This window comes from Centroberyx affinis, unplaced genomic scaffold, assembly GCF_046629955.1.
Source record: "Centroberyx affinis isolate AG114_WGS23_722 - 3 ecotype Tasmania unplaced genomic scaffold, CSIRO-AGI_Caff_v1 ptg000503l_1, whole genome shotgun sequence".
NCBI lineage: Eukaryota > Metazoa > Chordata > Actinopteri > Beryciformes > Berycidae > Centroberyx > Centroberyx affinis.
In genome coordinates this window covers 473,763-492,656 of record NW_027279155.1, presented here as the reverse complement: position 1 = coordinate 492,656, position 18,894 = coordinate 473,763, and the positions used below count along the sequence as shown (strand labels likewise).

General features: G+C 38.0%; 1 protein-coding gene across 3 annotated transcripts in view; it reads left to right on the top strand.

Moving 5' to 3' along the window:
- The window catches only part of lpp (LIM domain containing preferred translocation partner in lipoma), a 139,720-nt gene that overhangs the window by 34,508 nt on the left and 86,318 nt on the right, over window positions 1-18,894 (top strand). Inside the window, exons 4-5 of one of the 3 annotated variants that reach the window (XM_071517613.1) lie at window positions 13,625-13,680; window positions 15,189-15,388. In XM_071517613.1, coding sequence (XP_071373714.1) covers window positions 15,193-15,388 — 196 coding nt within the window. In that variant the 5' untranslated portion in view covers window positions 13,625-13,680; window positions 15,189-15,192. Of the gene's footprint in view, window positions 1-13,624; window positions 13,687-15,188; window positions 15,389-18,894 lie in introns of all 3 variants that reach the window. The other 2 variants (XM_071517612.1, XM_071517611.1) reach the window with 2 other exon arrangements.

Below are 18,894 nucleotides of genomic sequence, written 5' to 3'. Positions count from 1 at the left end.
TATTGCTAGACTGACTGAACTGATAATTTACCTATGATTGAATGCTGTATGTTGTATGACTGCAAGGAATTACATAGCTTATAAACTTTCCAACTGTGGGATACTTTCAGCACTGTTTGATATCTCATGTCATGTATACAAGGATCATGCAGTCCAATGGGAGGGAGGAGACTTTGAATCATGAAGTCTATGAAGACAGTTTTGTAAAGAAGTAACCGCTCAAAATCAAATAGTGCAGGATCCACAATTATTTGGATTAAGGCAACAAGGCAACATAGTTCATTTTTCTCATAAATGAATCAATAATGATAAACTGATGATTTAATCCAGTTAGAAGTTGCTCCTTGTTGGTGCAACCCATCCTCAGACCCAACCATTCTCAGAACATGCTCTCCTTTCTGAATGCAGTTTTCAATAAATCAATGAGCATATTTCTCTGTGATGACATGCTCATTGTTCAGAGATGCCTCTGTTGTTTTGAAGTTGCTTGAATGCAGCTGTTAATGTTATGAATGTGGAAACATTAAGGAGAGCTGACACATCTCTGTCAGAAGCTATCGGTCCTTTTCCTACTGTTTTCACAATGGCATTGCCAACATCGCTTATTTCCTGGCTCATAATATCTATTCATATAGGACAATGGCAGAAATGAGAAAAAAACCCAAACATTTCAAGAACAACACAAAGTGCGTTTAAGGCTAAACTCACAATAACAAGTCAGATTATTGAAAGATCCTCTTCTTTTGGGGTGCTCACACACATTCAGAGGGTTTCCCTACACAGATTCCCTGGGACGTTTGTGAGAATTCAATCTGACGTCTTAAGATCAGCATTTTATTTTGAAACATTTTATTGTTTGCTTTGGAATGTTTGGGAGACTGTAGAGATTCTATGTTGACATCAAAGAAGGAGATGTTAGAGCTTTATTTTGTTACATTATTAAACAATAACCTGTATTCTGAGGTGAATCACCTGTTCAAATAGGCAAAAAATGACTACTATCCTTCAGATGAGGCGAAAGGAGCCAACACGTCTGTTTTTGAACTTGTTATTCAACCCACATCACAATACCTGCTACATTCAAGCTAGTCCTAGACTTTAGTTCAATCTCTGGAGCAGACTAAGACTCATTTGGACCTGGACTTATTCACATTTCGTTTAGAGCAGATCAGGGTAACAACTGGTCTAGGATCCAAATCAAATGTGGATATACAAAAGTGCCCTCAACATATCCATATCTGTGATATTGCATGGAAGTCACAATGACAAAATATTGCCATAAATTGAAAATAATTTAGAATGATTTAATGTTTTTTTTTTCATTCCCTGAGCCAATTCAATTCTAAAATTGATTTTAGGAGAGATAAATGTTAGGGAATCAGTGGCCTTTCAGATGGTTCAGAGTTACACATATGCACTGTACATGGACATTGCATACTAGTGGTGTTACAAATATATGTCTGGGTGCAAACTCATTAAATGCAGTGAGATAATAGTCAGACCCAATCACCCCTATCATAAACATGTACTCAAAACTGATTTACACCCTTTACACCACACACACACAAACACAAACACACACACAGTTGACAATTTGATCACCCAAATTACATGTTTGCCTCCCTTTATCATATTTCATGGCTCAAGACCGCTTCAGCACAACCGGTTACAATAGTATGGCCAGACACTTGACTTGTTTGTGCATTCAGGATCATAATTAACTCTCTCCATTGGTAAAATGTGTCTTCTTGCAATTCATACTTTTCTTTTGAGACAAGGATTCCAGTCTATCCATTCCTTCCTAAATTACACTTTAGAAAGTTTTTAGAGAGTCCCTGTGTATTCCAGAGAAACCCCAGTCAGCTTAATTATCACCTAGACCTGTTCACCATAGACTTCTGTCCTTGAAACAGCCAACTGTATGCACTATTTACTGCAATCCAACACGCGTACTCACTTTTCACTGCTTTGCTCCATCACACCTCTTTAAAAAAGACTAATTTCACCTAAATTAACTCATATATATTTTTGAAAATAGAGGGTGCTCCTCCTCCAATGTTAGCCTACTAGCAGACCCAGCAGAGAGTTACTTCTTAACTTCAAGTGTTAATTTCAGCGATTAAAACATCAAGGTTGAAGATGGTATCATACTCATCCTTTTATTTCAGCCTGTGCAGGTAGCTACAGCAAAAAAAGTCATCCAGTTGTATGATAAGCATTTCCTTTTGGTGTGATAAGAGGCCCTAGGATAATGCCTGTCAGATGAGGCCAATTAATGATGGCTTGATGTGATGTTTTATCTGTTCAAGGCAAGTCGACAGCTCCTCTCGCTCAGTGTTGTTCCCTTCCAGATAAGCTTTACTTTGTTGACATTGCCTGAATCCATTCCAAAAACCAAAGGCACTTATTAGCTACCTATCCGAGAGTGACACATGTCTAGCTATAGGCCAGTGCTGAATTATGGTCCTTCATTGTCACCACTGTAGGTTTTGGATTTACGGTTTGATGTAATTTTGAGACAAACTATTACAGGCACAACACAGTTGTTTGGCATTTTTAGAGGCTAGGACCAATGTTCCCCCTAAGCTTCTCGCTTACAGCTCAGCGGGGAAGTTTGGAGCCCAAATCAAATCACACATCACACAGATCAAATGTTTTGCCATGCACAGAGGTACAAGAAGTACCAGATATTCATGAGCTGAGTAAATTTAAAAAATCTAGATATAGGCCAATGTTCTTTTTTAATGTGTTGATTGAATTGTCTCTGAGCCACACTACTTCATTGGTGTCCTTAGTGGAGAATGAATGATGTGTTTTGTTTGAATTCATTGACTGTTTTCTCTAGCTTAAATACTTTCACAAATGGCAGTAAGTTACATGATTTTATATTTTTGGTCTATGAGCTATAAATTGAGAAACATCTCATCTACTATTTCTTGACAGAATTAATTATTGATCCTTTTGTTTTGATGTGTCATTGTCCATGTGTGCATTGGAGAAGTCACAATTACTACAGTATGTGGTCGTGAGGAAGTTTCTCTACTATTTATGCCCTTATATTGCACAGAAATATGGAGACAAATATAGTCTGAGCTCTTGCGAGTAATTTCCTCTGGCTGCCTCTAAAGCTCAGACTGAGCTTCCTTGATCTCAAACAGAGTAACCTTGATACAGGTTAAATAAAATAAATCAAAACATAACACAGGGAAAATATAGATATCTATTACAAGTGCTGGGCAAAACGGCTCAGAGAAAGATCTGTGTTGTAACTCACAATCACCAAGTAATCATCAATTTCTTTATGGCAGTCCATTCATAAGTTCCTGGTATCTACAGACTCTAAAGGAAGCTCTTGGGTTATCTCATTAAGCACTTTCTGTAGCATTCAGTATATTTAACACAACTGATCAGGAATAAAAAACGAACTTTTTACAATTTGACCCTTTATAAACTTGTTACATTTGCTAGATTTTACTATATATTACATTTACATTTCATTTTTTAATCTAAATCAATTACAACATTGTACCTTCTCTCATAAGAATATCCAGCACTATATATAATCTTAGGAAATATCACCAGATAATGCATGCAGATTACCTTGTTGTTAATATGAGTTTTTATTCATTTTTAATTTTAATTGTTGATAATGAGTTTTTTAATGAAGGAGTCTCTAAAACATAAATACAGTAAAAGGTACCCAAGATATGCACTGGATAGGTTTTTTTTGTTTTTGTTTTTTTAACACCCATTTCTATCAAAAACACCTGTGGCAAGTGTATGGTCCTACAATTAAAAAACCTGTCACAATGATGGATCCAATGGTACAATAGGTTATGGCCTTAAAATGCAATCTGTGTGTGTCTGTCAAACTGTTTTCAACTGTATAGACAAGAGACACCTTGAAAAGAAAACATCACTATTTTGGCTTTTATTTGTTGACAAATAATAAAAAAAAAAGGTTCAAATGTTGTTACGTCTGATTAGTTGTCTAGCGGCTTGAGACGCCGTGTCAGCATAACTGAATTTGCTTTTCCTACCCAAACCGATCCAGTTCCTTATCAGGCCTCTGTTTCTTGCACAAGAAACAAGCACATTTTTTGGCCATCATTCTTGTTAGTCTCTGCTGTTTCATTTCAGCTTTTCAATCCCTTTGGAGAGTTATTAGCTAAATTTCTGTGGTTTGGTGCTCTGAAAACTGGCTGGGAAATGAGTCTGAGGTATTTGTCTCACTTTCTCCACGACACTGCAAGTCCCTTCAGTTGTTTTTTACAAGTCAGGGAGAGAGAGAGAGAGAGAGAGACAGCAGAGAGGAGATAGGTGTGCAGCCCAATGAATTAATCTCAAGTTTTCTTTGTTGTATGAGTCATGTCAAATCAAACAATTTAAAAACAAAACAACACAAACCTAATTTAAACGGAAAACATTGTAGATCAGGTAGAATGTGTCTGTTTTTACGGCGTTATCTTTTTACCAAATACAGTATTCAAATTCCGTGCTGCCTTACCTGATGAGAGACAGTAGTCCTTTTTTTTTAAGAACCTTGTTATTCAGTCGGATGTCTTACCTCAGTTCTTTCCTCGTGGGTTCATGTCTTTATTCAATAATATAGCCACAGTATCGTCAAATTACATTAGTGTTGTTAAATTCTCAGCTAGAGTTGTGGCATGCATGGCATCCTTCCAGATCTGCTTCTATGGCAGTACATTACTCATTTCAATCAAGTAAAGGTAGATTGTCTTTTGTCGTCATATTGATTTGCTGAAAACATGAACTATACAGATCTTGCCTTTGTTTATTGTTGATGCAATTTTTTTTTTAACTCTGTTATCCACCACAGAGTTATGTGGGAGATGCATAAGGTTGTGTTGTGATATATTTACAGCTGTCAGTCAGTAACCTCCCGAGACTCGGATAAGATAAACTCCTGAGACGTTGCATCTTACCACTTGCAGTATCAAGGAGCAAATACTCCAGTCATGCAAGCCATCCAATTCTATTTGATATATCCCATGCCAATATAAGCTGTCAGTCAGAATTAAAGTCAGATTCACATATTTACAGAAAAGTTACGTCGCTGTCATTAGGGAGCAAAGGCCAACAACTCAAGTAAACTACTAGAACAGCTGTTCAAAAAAGTCTTGCAAGTCTTGTTATGGAGTTTTGAAGTGTTACTTTAACAAACATAGCTATTATCCAGTGGAATAAGTGGTGCTTTTTGCAAGAGTATAATGCAGGAATGTGTTTCTTGTTTTTCTGCTCTAATTCTGAAATTCATCAAATGCAAGACGATACTAGATTCTGAGTACAAAAATAGTGTAGAGAGCATGTTCAAAAAACGATTTGCTCAGCAAGTGTTTTGACCCTTCACACTTTTATCTCTGTCTGTTCATGTATAGGTGTTTCAACAACATTAGCGGAGACAGGATTTGCTTACATGTGCAACTCTCAACTTTGAATCAAAGTAGAGACTGCAAGATTTCTGATCATTTCAAATCATCACTTAAGCTAAGAGGGAAACTGAATAATGGCAGGCTGAAGACACACAATTTTTAATGGTGAAGTAATGGTGCTGCCATAACAAAATGGTTAAGTAGGCTTGAGTATATCACTTCATATAAACATGTTTTAACTCAGATATAGTGTTCAGAATCAGCAGATAAAGTATGGTGTGACAATCAGGGTAAAGTTTTTTTTCATACCTTTGAAGCTACTTTGAAGAGGAAAGAAATTTCAGACGGTTCAACAGTTAAGTGGGAGCAGTGGAGCTACCTTTTCATTTCTCACCTCTCATTCTGGGGTGGTTTTTCTTCTGCATTGCTCAGGGAGTTGGGGTGGGGGGGATTGTTACCCTTTGTAGTAGTCACAGTTTGAAATCTCATTTGTAATGGTTATCAACTGGTTGGAGTCTTCACAATAGCTAATGGGGAAAACAAATCGGTATTTGCCATGTTTATCATTTGATTAAACCTCATATTATCTGTCTCTGTAATTAGCCTAATTAGGAGAGGCTTTACACTGAATGTTTGATAGCTCCTTGTAAAAGTAGGTTGGAAACTCTCTGGCCTTTTGCAGATGGAGAGCTGTCTGTGTTTCAAACCTGACAATGTGCCAGGTGGACCTTCACTGACCGTTGCTGTAGTATATTGTCGTGCTCTATTATGTCTCTTGAGAGTGATGAAAGCAAGGGAATCATTTGCAATTTAAAAATGACACCAAGTGACAGTTTAAAGGGCTATCTCGTATCAGAAATAATTGAGGGATATGATTAAGTATTAAGCAAATTGACCGGTGTAGATAGCCTGTGTTGGTAGACATAAAACAATGAACACACTGTTGCGGGGCCGATAGAGAAATAGGTGTGTAACCGTTGTGTCCGTTGCTCTAACCCACCCGACAAGTTTGTTCTCGTCTCTCTGGGGAGCACTTGCTGCCTGTCCGCTTCTGTCAAGCTGGAATCAGCCATCTCTTGTCAGGTTACAGAGCCTACCTGAGTGGCAGACAGGATTAGTTGTGATTGAAACCCTCTCCTTCGCTGAGCTTTGAGCCTTGTTGCTTTGACACAACAAAAAGGTGATTTTGCCTGCTGGCTTTCTCACTCCTGTTGTCGTGGCTAGTTTGTGTTAGAGGCCAGCGGGGGCTTAAGGATCGGGTTGGGTGACCTCAAGTTAAGACAGGATGGTCGAGATGGGGTGGGTTGTTGTTGGTATTAGAGTTGGAGTTGGCTTCAGTCAAGTGCTGAGGTACAGGAGAGCTATATTCTACGATGAAGTTGACTTCTCTAGCAGACTCCAATAAATAGAGGTTATAGTTATGATTTTTTACTGTTAGCTTTATATGCCTATCACCACAAATTAACAATCATTTTACTTGAAAATACATAAAAAATTTACTGAAGTCTTTTATTTCTGTACTGTTAACAATTAGTCAGAAAAATATGTGTATTGTCATACTTTGAACTGAATGTAGTGCCGATACGTGCCATTCTCTCTTGTATGCAGAGAATGTGGAACCAAACTCCATTAAAAAATGTAACAATTTAATGTGGCCTGGCTTATCGGCAAAAGTACATACCTGGTAGTGCATGACTTAAGGCCTTTTGCGAATCTTTAGGAGCCGCTTCTCAATTCGGCATTCATCCAACCCACCAAGCAGCTCTTATTTCAATAAAATCTCACACTGCTCGCTACCCGCCCTCCAAGGTGCATTTTGGTTGGAAGAAGATTGTGGGAACAGGCAAACCCATTCTCACAGTTGAAATTTATTGGAAGTACTGCTTGGTGGATTATATGTACAGAGAACTGTGGCCTCTAAAAATTCAGAAAAATATTAGTATATATAAGAATTTTCCTAGCCCTCTCCTTTCATTGTCCTAGGTCTGATTGGATAGACTGGCCAATACCCCTCACTATGGGGGGACTTTATGGTGGTGTTTTCTTTACTTAATCCATACCCTGCATGTCTCATAGGGATAAGAGAAATAACAAATTCCCAATTACTCTCTCACATTGTGTGCTAAATTTCTAAATTCATCTTGTGTACAGAACAGGACTTTACATGAGTGTTTCTAGGGCAGTGTGCGCTTGAGAACTGCGGGGGATGTACGGATAAATGGAGCAAAATGCCACTGCTTCTTAGCAATGTCCCACTGGGGATGCTACAGCACCAGTTTTTCATATCCCAATAACCTGACCTTCGGGTAACTATATATATTTATTTTATGGTTTAGTTATTTTTTTTAAAAATAGCTTGTAATCGATCAAGAAATTTAAACTTCTTCCATGATAAAATTGAGCTTGGCTAAAAAAAAAAAATGGAGGACCTCTTAACTGGAATGTAAAGACCTCTGAATAAGCAGCATCAATGAGAAAATCACAATCTTTGCTCTTCAGCTCGTGTTGAGATAATCCTGTCATGTACGTAGCTGTACTGTTTGCCATGGCTACATTTCAGAACATGATGTTTGACTTGCCTGGTCCTCTGATGCCCTGACACTGGTATTGCGCTTCCAATATTAAATTTTCAACACTTGAAAGAGGTCCAAAACAGCCTTTTGCTTTTATTAATATGTCAACACATGGCATGGTGTCAAACTTCCGGCACTTTCAAATATTTACCCTTCCGCACAAAACATCTCAAGGTCCATAATGACCACTTGAACTCTTAGCTCTTCGCTGTTTCCAAACAGTGGAGCGTGGGGAGCAGGCTCTCGTCTGTGTAATGTCGCATTAGCCTGTTCAGCCATTCAACCAGCTCTCTAAAGCAGAGCAAGTCCAATGCTGGGAAGACTAGGCAGCAACCTCTTGCAGATGGGAACCTTTAATTTTTAAAGCTGTTTTATCCGCACGGCTGAGCCTCTGCACGTTACGTCATGAACTATGAGTGCTAATCCCAATCACCTACCAGCCTATATTCAGTATGAAAAACCTGCCATCCAAAGGGTGATATACCTCTGTCTTCATCTCTTCAGTGTCTTTTTGAAGTGTTGTTTTGATTGGTGCTTGGTGAACCAAGGGCCGGATTGTTTTAAGTGCACACTACTTAGGTGCCAAGGCCTTAGGTGGAAGAAATAACAAAGTGATTGTTGCACAGTGTTCCAGGTAGAAAAACGTTTAGCTTGTACAGTAGTTTATTTTACTTTTACTTATCAACTGTAGTGTAGGTAGGAAAACATTATGGACAATATGGGCCACCCTCAAAGTGTTTTCAGTTATTGTCCTGTCCAGTGTTTGCTCCATCTAGATTCATTTTATATTGTTACATGTTACACGGTTATTGTGTATTTGTGGTTTGTATTGTGTGTTTTTTTTTTGTTGTTGGCAGAAATTATTTCCCTTATGGGATCAATAAAGTATTCAAGTTTAGTCAAAATCCATGACTACATGGACGAACAAAATGAACAATGTAGCGCCCCCATAAGGCCACACAGTATAAGTCGGAATACGCCAGAACACAGTGGTGAGATGCATCATTCCCCGATCAGCGGTGTCTGAAATATCGCTTGTGAAAGACAGACAAACAAACAAATGAACAAACGGATAGAGACACTTTATCTTTCCCCTCTATCAAAAGGCTGTTACAAAGCAATCTACTTGAAACTTACGTAACAGCACAAAATAATGTTGAGCACTTGATCAAAATACCGTTATAGCTTCCTGCTTGGTTTGGGTCATGACTGTACACAAAGTCTGTTTGCAACTGTAGCTTTTCTTCATAGGTCATGGGAATAGCAATTGTTCAACCTACCTGATGTAGGCCAGCTTTGGATTTTAGAACTTACGTAGCTACTTGTGTAAGTCATTAATCTGTTATTTACCTTGAGACTTTAGAGGCTAATGAGTGAAAGCATTTAGGCTTGGAGAATGGACTGATCTTATTGGGAGACTTCATTCCTCTGCTGTAACAGGAGTTGGTCATGCATTCATCTTTGTGTGGATGGGTATGTTAAGAAAGAGGGGGAAGAAATAAAGTATAGAAACTAGTGGAGTATTTTGCAGGCCGAGGACCATGAAGACCAGAGGAAGACTGCAAATTCTAGTCGTGGCAGTTTTCTGTATGTTTTCTACATGTCACTCAGTGTGCCAGCTTCTTGGAACATTTACTAGAAAGCATGTTAGGCTTTTCCAAAAATCTCTGAACCTTGCCATTTTATGTTTGAATTCAGTACTCTCTGTGGTCCTCTTTGGAAGTATTTTTTTGATAGTTTCCTCAGTGGATATGAAAGATTAATGCAGCAGAAACACCTGCAGCAGTTCCTCAATGACAGCTGTAAAAGTGGAGAGGAACAGCTGTGAGAAGACAACCCGACTGCCATGCCCTCATAAAGCAAACTGTGAAACATGGTGTCACAGCTTTGTGAGTCACCGTGTAGCTGCCCCAGCAATCAGAATTGCCTTTCCATTCATGAGTCTTCAATGAGGATGCAACTTTTTCTGGGACTACATGTGTGCTTTCAACCTATGCCTTATGCATTCCTTACAGCTGTGTGTGTGTGTGTGTGCGCGCGTGCGTGCGTGCGTGCCTGCTTGTTCATGTGCACGCTTGTGGGTGTGTACACTTATTTTTTGTGTCTGTGTGTGTATAGGAAGTATTTTCCATCTACCATGAAACATATCAAAGCAGATAAAGTAGAGTAAGTAAGTGAATGCATAATTTAGCTTATTCAGTAGCATAAGTGGATTCACAGAGAACTAAGGCGAAGTCAAATAAACAAAAAGCATGTCATGTTTAAAGCTCAGGATTAGTGTTCATTGTGCCATTGTGATTAATCCACAGCCACAGTCGGCTAAATGAACTATTAAAAGATCTGAGCTTTTTTGCTGGTGGTTTGGGCATCATCCAGTTATGGGTAGAACTGCTGTGTATCGCTCTGTTACAGCAGCATGATGCAACTAGGTTCAAATCAGCGATACGGGCATAGCAGGGGGGCATTAATAATGCCAACAATGAAAATAATGGTTTAAATATACTTAGCTTCTTTGGTGGGTTCCACTCATGCACATGCACACAGTGCCAAAGACTGGCAGTGGCAATGATGGGGGGCCGAAGGGGGACCAAGAAGAAATCGGGGGTAGGAAATCAGCAAACTCCCAGCTTCAACTGATTGTAACTGTTGCTATTTTATTAAAACAAATCAGTTTCAATATGAACATACAATATTCAATTAAATACATGTGTACAGTGTTATCTATCTATCTATCTATCTATCTATCTATCTATCTATCTATCTATATATATCTATCTGTCTATCTATCTTTCTGTCTGTCTAAATATTTAACATCTATTCTTACATCTATTACTTATCTATTCTCAGTTATTTTAGTGATAATTCAGTAGCAGATATATCATTTGCCATGTGATATTTCAAAAGCACTTCTAATGTTCATCATCCCATAATGACTGTTGCAAATGTAGTAATCAGCAACGACTCTAAAGACACATATGCTTCTGTGGAGATATGATGCAAATATTACCACCTACAGTGTATTTCCACAGTGTACTTCTGTAAAATCTGCATGCCGTGCACGAGAATTTTTAGGTTTTGGCGCAGCAGCACTAATGTTCAGTCCGAAAACAGCAAGACTGGACTTGCAAAACTTTGAAACCAGCTTCTGCTGAAATTAAACAAGAAACTCAGGGTTAGAGAACACAGTAAAAGAAGAAGCGGTGAATTTGTTAGAAACAAAGAAGTTCATACTGGTATCAGGACCTCCTACTTTTGCAATTCTTGTTCTAATACAATTGGTGACCAGGGACATTTTGTTTCAAAGTTGACTTCTGAGTAATACACTTTTGTTGCTCACAAGTGAAATTTTGCTCTTTGTGATTAAGGCCTATATGAGTCAAACCTATAGTGACAGCTATAAGTTTCTGACTATATCTGAGTGACTGCTTAGAATTGCTTAGCCATGATCATTATGGCACCGTCCACATTGTTTTATTTTCAAATGGTAACTCTAACAGTCTTCTTTATTGTCTCCAGAGCCGTAAGATCAGAGCCCCAGTCTTTGTTTTGACATATGCCCCAGTGATGTCAAGGGGTGATGCCGCATTGTGATCTGACAAATTGTCAGGATCTGTTAAAATGTCCTCTTGCCTTCAGATGCACAGTCCATTTGATGTCATGGAAGCAGACAACAATATATGATTGCTAGCTCAGTGAGAGATATAGAGACTCTGTTGTGTCCTGACACTGGTCATGTCTTCCATAGCTATGTGTGACCTTTTATCCTCTCACTGGGATTTTCTTTTTCCTTAAATTCTTTTGACCGTCATCTGAACATATTCGTAACAGAGAGCCGTCTGTCCAGCAAGACAGGTTCTTCAGCTCCCCCTAAAAAATATGAATGCTTAAATTTCAGCGTGAGCAGCAAAAAGCTTGATTAAGAAGCCATCTGATGGCGTCTTAATAGTTGATAATGAATCTTTTGTTAGATATGTGGGCAGATAACTCGTATAGCAAATAACAAATGACTACTACCAATTGGTTCATTTGGTGAGATAAAGCAGAAAGCAACATGGGGTCGTGGGGTCATATGTAAAGACACAGTACTGAAGAAGTCTTGCTGCGACTGTCTTCATTGGCATTCTGTGTGTAATACATACATTACCCAGGAGTCTCTTGATCCTCTTAAATCTCGCCTTCCTATTATGTGTCTGTAATGTCAAAGGTCATCATTGTATTTATTTGGACGATCCTCTTTAGTGTATCACACAAAGGGCAAAGATGGGGATGTCACCGCTACTGGAAGATCTTGATTTATACAAATACAAATTCAGCTTGCCACTTCTGATTTAAAGTCAATGCAGTAAGATTATTTTGTAGTTTTAATAGTTACAATTAAGGCAAAGCTATTAGATTGTTTTTATTTAGGCTTTTAATCTATGAATCACTAGTGTGGTATTTATATTGAGGTCTACAGTGATGTTTTGGATTCAGGTTTGTGTTCCCCAAATGGCAACTGAATCACTTGTTATCTTTTTTAAAAGAATGTTAATCTTCAATAACATGCAAGCTGATTTATTGGGTCTACTGTGTACTATAAGGCCCAGTATATAAACGCATAAAGTGATGCAGCACTGTGAATTATTTGGCCAAATAGAGCAATGTAAACAGGTACTGAAACATTTCCTTTCAGCACGTACTGTACTGTGAGTCTTAGTTACACATACTAAGATCATTTCTTCTTTTTTTCCTCTTTTCAATTCATCTTTTATTTCGTTAGCCATTTGAGCATCAAGAAATGAAAGCATTTTGCATTGAAAGGACAGGTGGGTGTGAGACACCAGCACATATCTGAATTGTAGCATTAAGAGCAGCAGAATATCAAAAGTAAGAACCATTCAGTGATGGCAAGAGGAGCAGGGATTTGAGCAGATATTAAAAGATGATTGTGCGTGGGCTTTTCTGCTGTGCTCCAGAGAAAGAATGTAAACCCTGTATCAGTCAGACTGAGGATAATAAACAGCAAAACATCAGAACACAGAGCAACAAACACAAACAAAAAGAAGGATGGGAAAAAGCACGCCATATAAATAGTTCAAATATTTCAAGTGATTTCAGAATGTGATGGTGAAATACTGGATGTTTGTGGCCTCAGCCAGTGCAAGTTATTTTACTCTGCAAGTGTTCTTTTCACCGTAACTGTACTAAGGACAAACAAGCCAAACAATAAAATGAAATGAGAATAAAAAAAACAAAAAAAAAACTAGAAAACTTCAAGGCATAATATTGATCACCAATTGGATTTAGAGTTGGATCCTGACTTCTCTCTGTAATATCTTGTTCTTACACAATGGTGGACAAAAAACCCAAACTTAAAATAACAACAAACATAGTTGGAATGCATTGCGTAGACCTCAAACTATGTTTTGTTAAATTATATTATTTTATTTTATTTTGTTATTTTTCTCATTACTCTCGCTCATTCCAGAACACTGATCTGAATCCTTGTTTTTGGCAGCTGCATGAATGCTGAAAATCATTGATGGTTACATCAGCATTACAAGATCTTTCAATACCTTTCTGTTAGAAAGCCTTTTCACTATGAAAATAGTTTTCATATTGTTATTCTGACTGTTCTTTGTCTTGCATATTACATTTTCTTTTTTTTTTCTTGTTTAGGCATTGCAAAAGATAGCAGTTTGAGAAAGGTTGTCCTACACAGAGAACTGCAACAGGTACAGGTATGTTCTTTCAGAATGGAGATTTTTTTCCTTTTTCCATCTATTTTTATTGATTTAAAATAAAAATCAATCTTTGCAATAATATTTCAGGTTTAAACAACACCCAACATTCCTTAAATTTTATTTTCTGTTTTGTAAGTAACCCATATTTTACACAATGCAAGCACAATACTGACAACACTTTTTGATAGTTCAAAGTGATTTCCTTGTGCAGCCTATACAGTAACTTTCATGAAATGGGATGTATTAATTTTGACAATTAATACATGTCAGAACATGGAGTGTAATACCTTGGTTTTTATTTTAAAAAATCATCTTACAAGCTTAGTCTGACATTATAGCTGAAATGAAAAAAGCAGTAAGACTAAATCTTATAAATGTCACTGCGGCTTGTGCTATATGTAGCGACAGTGCCCAATATCCCTCACTAGTGTGCACAAATCCCCTGAAGCAGTGGGAAACAAAGTGACAAATGCAAGGTGTTTTCTTCAGAGGTATTACAGAGTATGTATAGTTTAGCCTGTCAACAGTTTACTGCAAAAAGCAAGCATTTCAGCATGGCAAGTTGGATCTTTAGTAAAAATAGCTCCAAGTTCTAAATGAAGCAAAACGTTAGCTCGGATTTTATCAAAGTCTGTGCAATGGAGGCTATCAATGAAAATAGGGAAATACAGCAAAAAGTTTATTTGTTGTTGACATACAGCCAGCTTTTTAATTGGGACTGTGAATCTATATGCAAGTAAAACCTTTCCACACTTTTGGATTTTTTTGAATGTAGGGCAAAAAGTGACAAAAGGCATTCGTGATCATATTCTAAGAATGCTTAGTTTAATCGTAATCTACCAAACTGTACTAAGAACCGCTTCAGTTGGGCTCAGGAGAGCCTTGTTCTTTTAGCAACACATCAGTTGACTATTGTAGTCTCCTTGATTTTACATGATGACAAAGACAATACACAGTCAAGCCATGGCTTTGTAATAAATACTAAATACTCATATGTCCCTCTCTTAGTCACCAGTGGGTTGTGTGCTATAGCTATGGATTTGGATGGGTTATTTCAGAGAGTTTAAAATAGAGCTCACTGTTGAGACATCAGGCGGTAACTACCTGGCTTTTGTCCAGGCCTCTTAGCTTCCTGGCAAAATCTCCAGTGCTCTTGTCCTTCTAGAAAGGGATCAGATATCAATTCCACTAATGATTCCTTATCATAGCAGTTGGCACTGCATTAAGATTCGAGGAAAGATTAATGTTGTTGTGCCACTAAGGTTGTACTTTTGAGCTATAACCTCTAATTCTTTTGAATTGCCTCGTTCCTGTTGAGATCCCTTGTAAAATTTAAAAATGTTTGGCCTCAGCTGTAAAGGCCTAGTGTAGCTTTGAATCACGCCTAAAACATTTGGAATCCATCGAAAAATACGTCCCAAGAAGCCTGTGGTGAACGTGTCATCACCTGAGATTCACAGTTCTGAGATAGTTTGATAACCGTTGTCTTTCCTTATCAGAAGCATGTGGAACCCGACAAACAGTAATGAACAGACGGGGCAAGTGGCTGCCAGGATGGAGACTACTCCAGCTTTGGGTACCGCCAGCATCTCCATCTCCCAACAGCAGGCACCGAAGAAATTTGCCCCTGTGGTCGCACCCAAGCCCAAGTTCAACCCTTATAAACAACTGGGAGAACCCACCCACTCTGACACTGGAGGTAACACTACAGGAACCAAACACAACACATATAAATCACTAATTTCAAGCAAATTAAACCTTTATACCCTCACGTTATTTAATAACAAGATATAGGAAAAATCTCAAAAAAGGATTTAACTGGCCTTCTTTTACCTGATGGTCCAGCAGTGAATTGAGACTGGAAAATTAGAAAAATATTATCTATTCCTCAAAGCCAGCATCTCCACTGTCTGTAGAACCTTACCAGACTAGGTCCAAACTGGCCACAACCTCCTATATAAAACATATCACACTTTATTAACATCACACACATTTTATAGCACACTGTCCATTTTTAGTACATCTGCATCTGCTTAAATGACAGATTCTATTTGGCACCTCCAAACAATGACTAACTTGCTATGCGATTTTTGTGTTTGTGTGGTGTACTTTAGCTTTGAAAAAAAACTACTGCAGTAGGTAATGATTTGTTTCTAGACAATAAGCTCTGGCTCCATACCTCTCCTTCAAGAAAAAGTGAACACTTGTACCAGTGCTATTAATAGTCCTTCTGTCTAGGTAATGGATTTCAAAGCAGCACAAAACTGCCAAATTAAATATGTTTTTCTATGTTTCAGTTTAAAAGAGCAGCTACAACAGCTTTCACTATTTGTTAATTTTCTTCCAAAAAATAATTATTAGGTAGGCTGTGTGTTGAAGTAATAGTTCGGTCACTCATTAATTACCAGATAGTAGTACTATTTAATATTGGTTTCCATAGTTACAGTGCAGTTTTATTCAGTCCTAAAAAGCTCAGTGATAAGAGATGTGACTTAAACTGTATCCATGCATTAAAGAGGTGTTAATTAAAGTGCTCTGTTTTGGTATATTTCATAGATTTAAAAGATGAATTCAAGGTCTCTTTTTTCTGTGAAGCCTTTTGATGTCTTATGTGAGAGTGGGACATGAGGCAGAGTCTTTGTTCGTAACATAAAGTCATAAAAAGTGAGAATAGGCTACATTTGAATTCAGTGTAGCATAAAAGAGGCAAGATATCACAGGGAAAGGGGAATGATTCTACTAATTATGAACATAATTAATTTGATGGAACCTTTGTTCTTATCTTAGTGCAATCACCACCTTATTTTGACAGTCATAAGTATAGTTGTGCATACTGTGTTCATCATAGTTATCATTAATGGAACTTGGGTATCACTAGATATAGACCAGTGGTGTCCAATCAGGAGTCTGCAGGTTTTCCTTTCAACTCGTCAAAATAAAGTCAACCAGGAAAGGGGGAGGGGCTTAAATGACATCAGCAATTAATAGGAAACACTCTGCAGAGTATGACAAACCGTCACTTATGTCAATATGACTTTGCGATCAATGATGATAGATGAAGAAAAGCAGCACAATTTTTATTCCAACTTCCATGATGGACCAACGGACAATAAAAACAGAGCTAACTGGGGAAGGGAGGAGGCAGCAGTAATGGAGGGAAAGCAGAAATAGCGGTGACCAAAGAGCGGTGGTGAAAGAACGACAAAGACAGCTGAGGGAAATTGAGGATTTACAAGCCGTTTTACTCTATTAGTGCTGAAAAAAACATGTAAACAAAGGCAATGAACCGGAAGAAGAAAGGAGAAGATTATCCGCAAGGCAACACAACCAGTCATGTGATATTTTAGACCAGTCACAGACGGTCACACAGTGCGAAAAATTCGACTAGGTCGGCCAGCAAGCCTGTGCACACTGCGCAGTCCGAAGCCCACGCGGCACTTTGTTTTTTCTGCAAATGTGTCCCTTTTTTTGTAAGAACCTGCTGGAATCAGTTTCCGCAGCAAGTATACAGCTTCATGGGGACATTTTGATGTCAATAGCAAACATGGCGGTAGGCAAAATTTAGTATTGATTTTACTATTGGTTAGAAGTAACCTCAGTCAAACAAGGAGGGGGTAGCTGTTGGCTGCACCTTTTCATACTGTTTTGCTGGCGGACCGTTCTATTTGTGGACAGGACACCGCAGTTTGACAGGAATATTCTGTCCATTGGTTTATTCATAGCAACAGGATACTCAATCTCAGGGTGTCATAGGTTCATGTAAACAGTGTAACCAATCAAGACCTTAACTGCAGCATGGCCAATAACCGTGGTATTCTGTGGTAAAGTGGTGAAGTAAATGTGGTCATTAATTTGACCACAGCATGCTAGTCAGTTATGGTATTGGCAATTATCTCACATAATCACACCCACATCTGACTTGATTTTGATCATACATTTGACACAAATATTTCCCTTTTGGCCTCATATCTTGGCCGGTTTTGTTGGTCACAAAATGTTGATGTCGTCATCAGTTCAAGGCAGGCTGTGGCACCCTTTAGATCATTAGATTAAATTATTAAAGACGCATGATGCAGTCTTTATTTCTGAACTTTGCACAACCAGAGTCCTCCCCTAGGATCTGCAGAGGTATTGCAGGGGGTCCATGAAACATTGTTAAAAAAATGTTAAAATGACCTCAATCGTCTGTCATTTTAGCCAATTTACATCTTTGTGTGAAGATATCGGAAGTGACTTTCACTCAGTTTACCTATTTTGCATATTTTTCTGCTGGGTTTGGTTTAACTAGTAATGTCTTAGACAAAAAAATACAACTCAGAACTTTTGGTTTTAGAATAATCCATAAACCATAATCCATACACATAGCATAATGAAAGTCAGTCTGAGTTATTGAATTGCTAGATGCTGAGGTTACTTATGTTAAAGGATTTGTCATTATCAGGGTTTGTGCCTCATTCCTAATAAACATACAGCACTAGTACTAGAGTTTCCCGTCATGTGTTGGTTCAGGAAGCCTTGTGGTGTCTGCTTCTTTGTTTAGGCCCCTTGGGGACTATTGGTTTGCTCTTTTGAAAAAGGCAATAGTGCTCCTACTTACTGTGTAATACATAGACAAATAGACAATTCGTACTTTGGTTTATATTTCCATGTTTTCATAAGTTTGTGTTATTTAATTAGTCTTTGTTCTGTTGCAACAGGGCGAAAAGCTGGTATGATAAAAGCATTTACGTTTCAGGTTCAATTGAAAGATGAGTGAATTCATCTAGAAATAAGCTGAGCAAACAGAGGGGTGATGTTGTATAGAGTTGAGCGCAATCCATTGTGTCTATTTTACTTGAAACAAACATGACTCCACAGTAAGTTAATTGACTTGGTATGAACATTGTGTCAACTATATGACCATGGATATCTCTTCAAAAAGAAGCTCATAGCTCACAGCCACATTTTATTGTCTAAAATGGGACTTCTCCAAAAGCATAGGGTTTTTTTTTTTTTTAATCATAAGAGCATAATAATAGTAAAATCTATGCAAATTAAGGGAACCCACTTCCCTCTGCTGTTAAGTGTGAGAATAATGCAGTCAATTGAAAAAGAAAAAACAGGAAGTTGATTTTGAGTCAGTAGCAATAAAAGTAAAAAGACAAATATCTACATTGCTTCCAGGCATTGCAACTTTAAAGGCATAGAGGCTTAATATAGGCATAT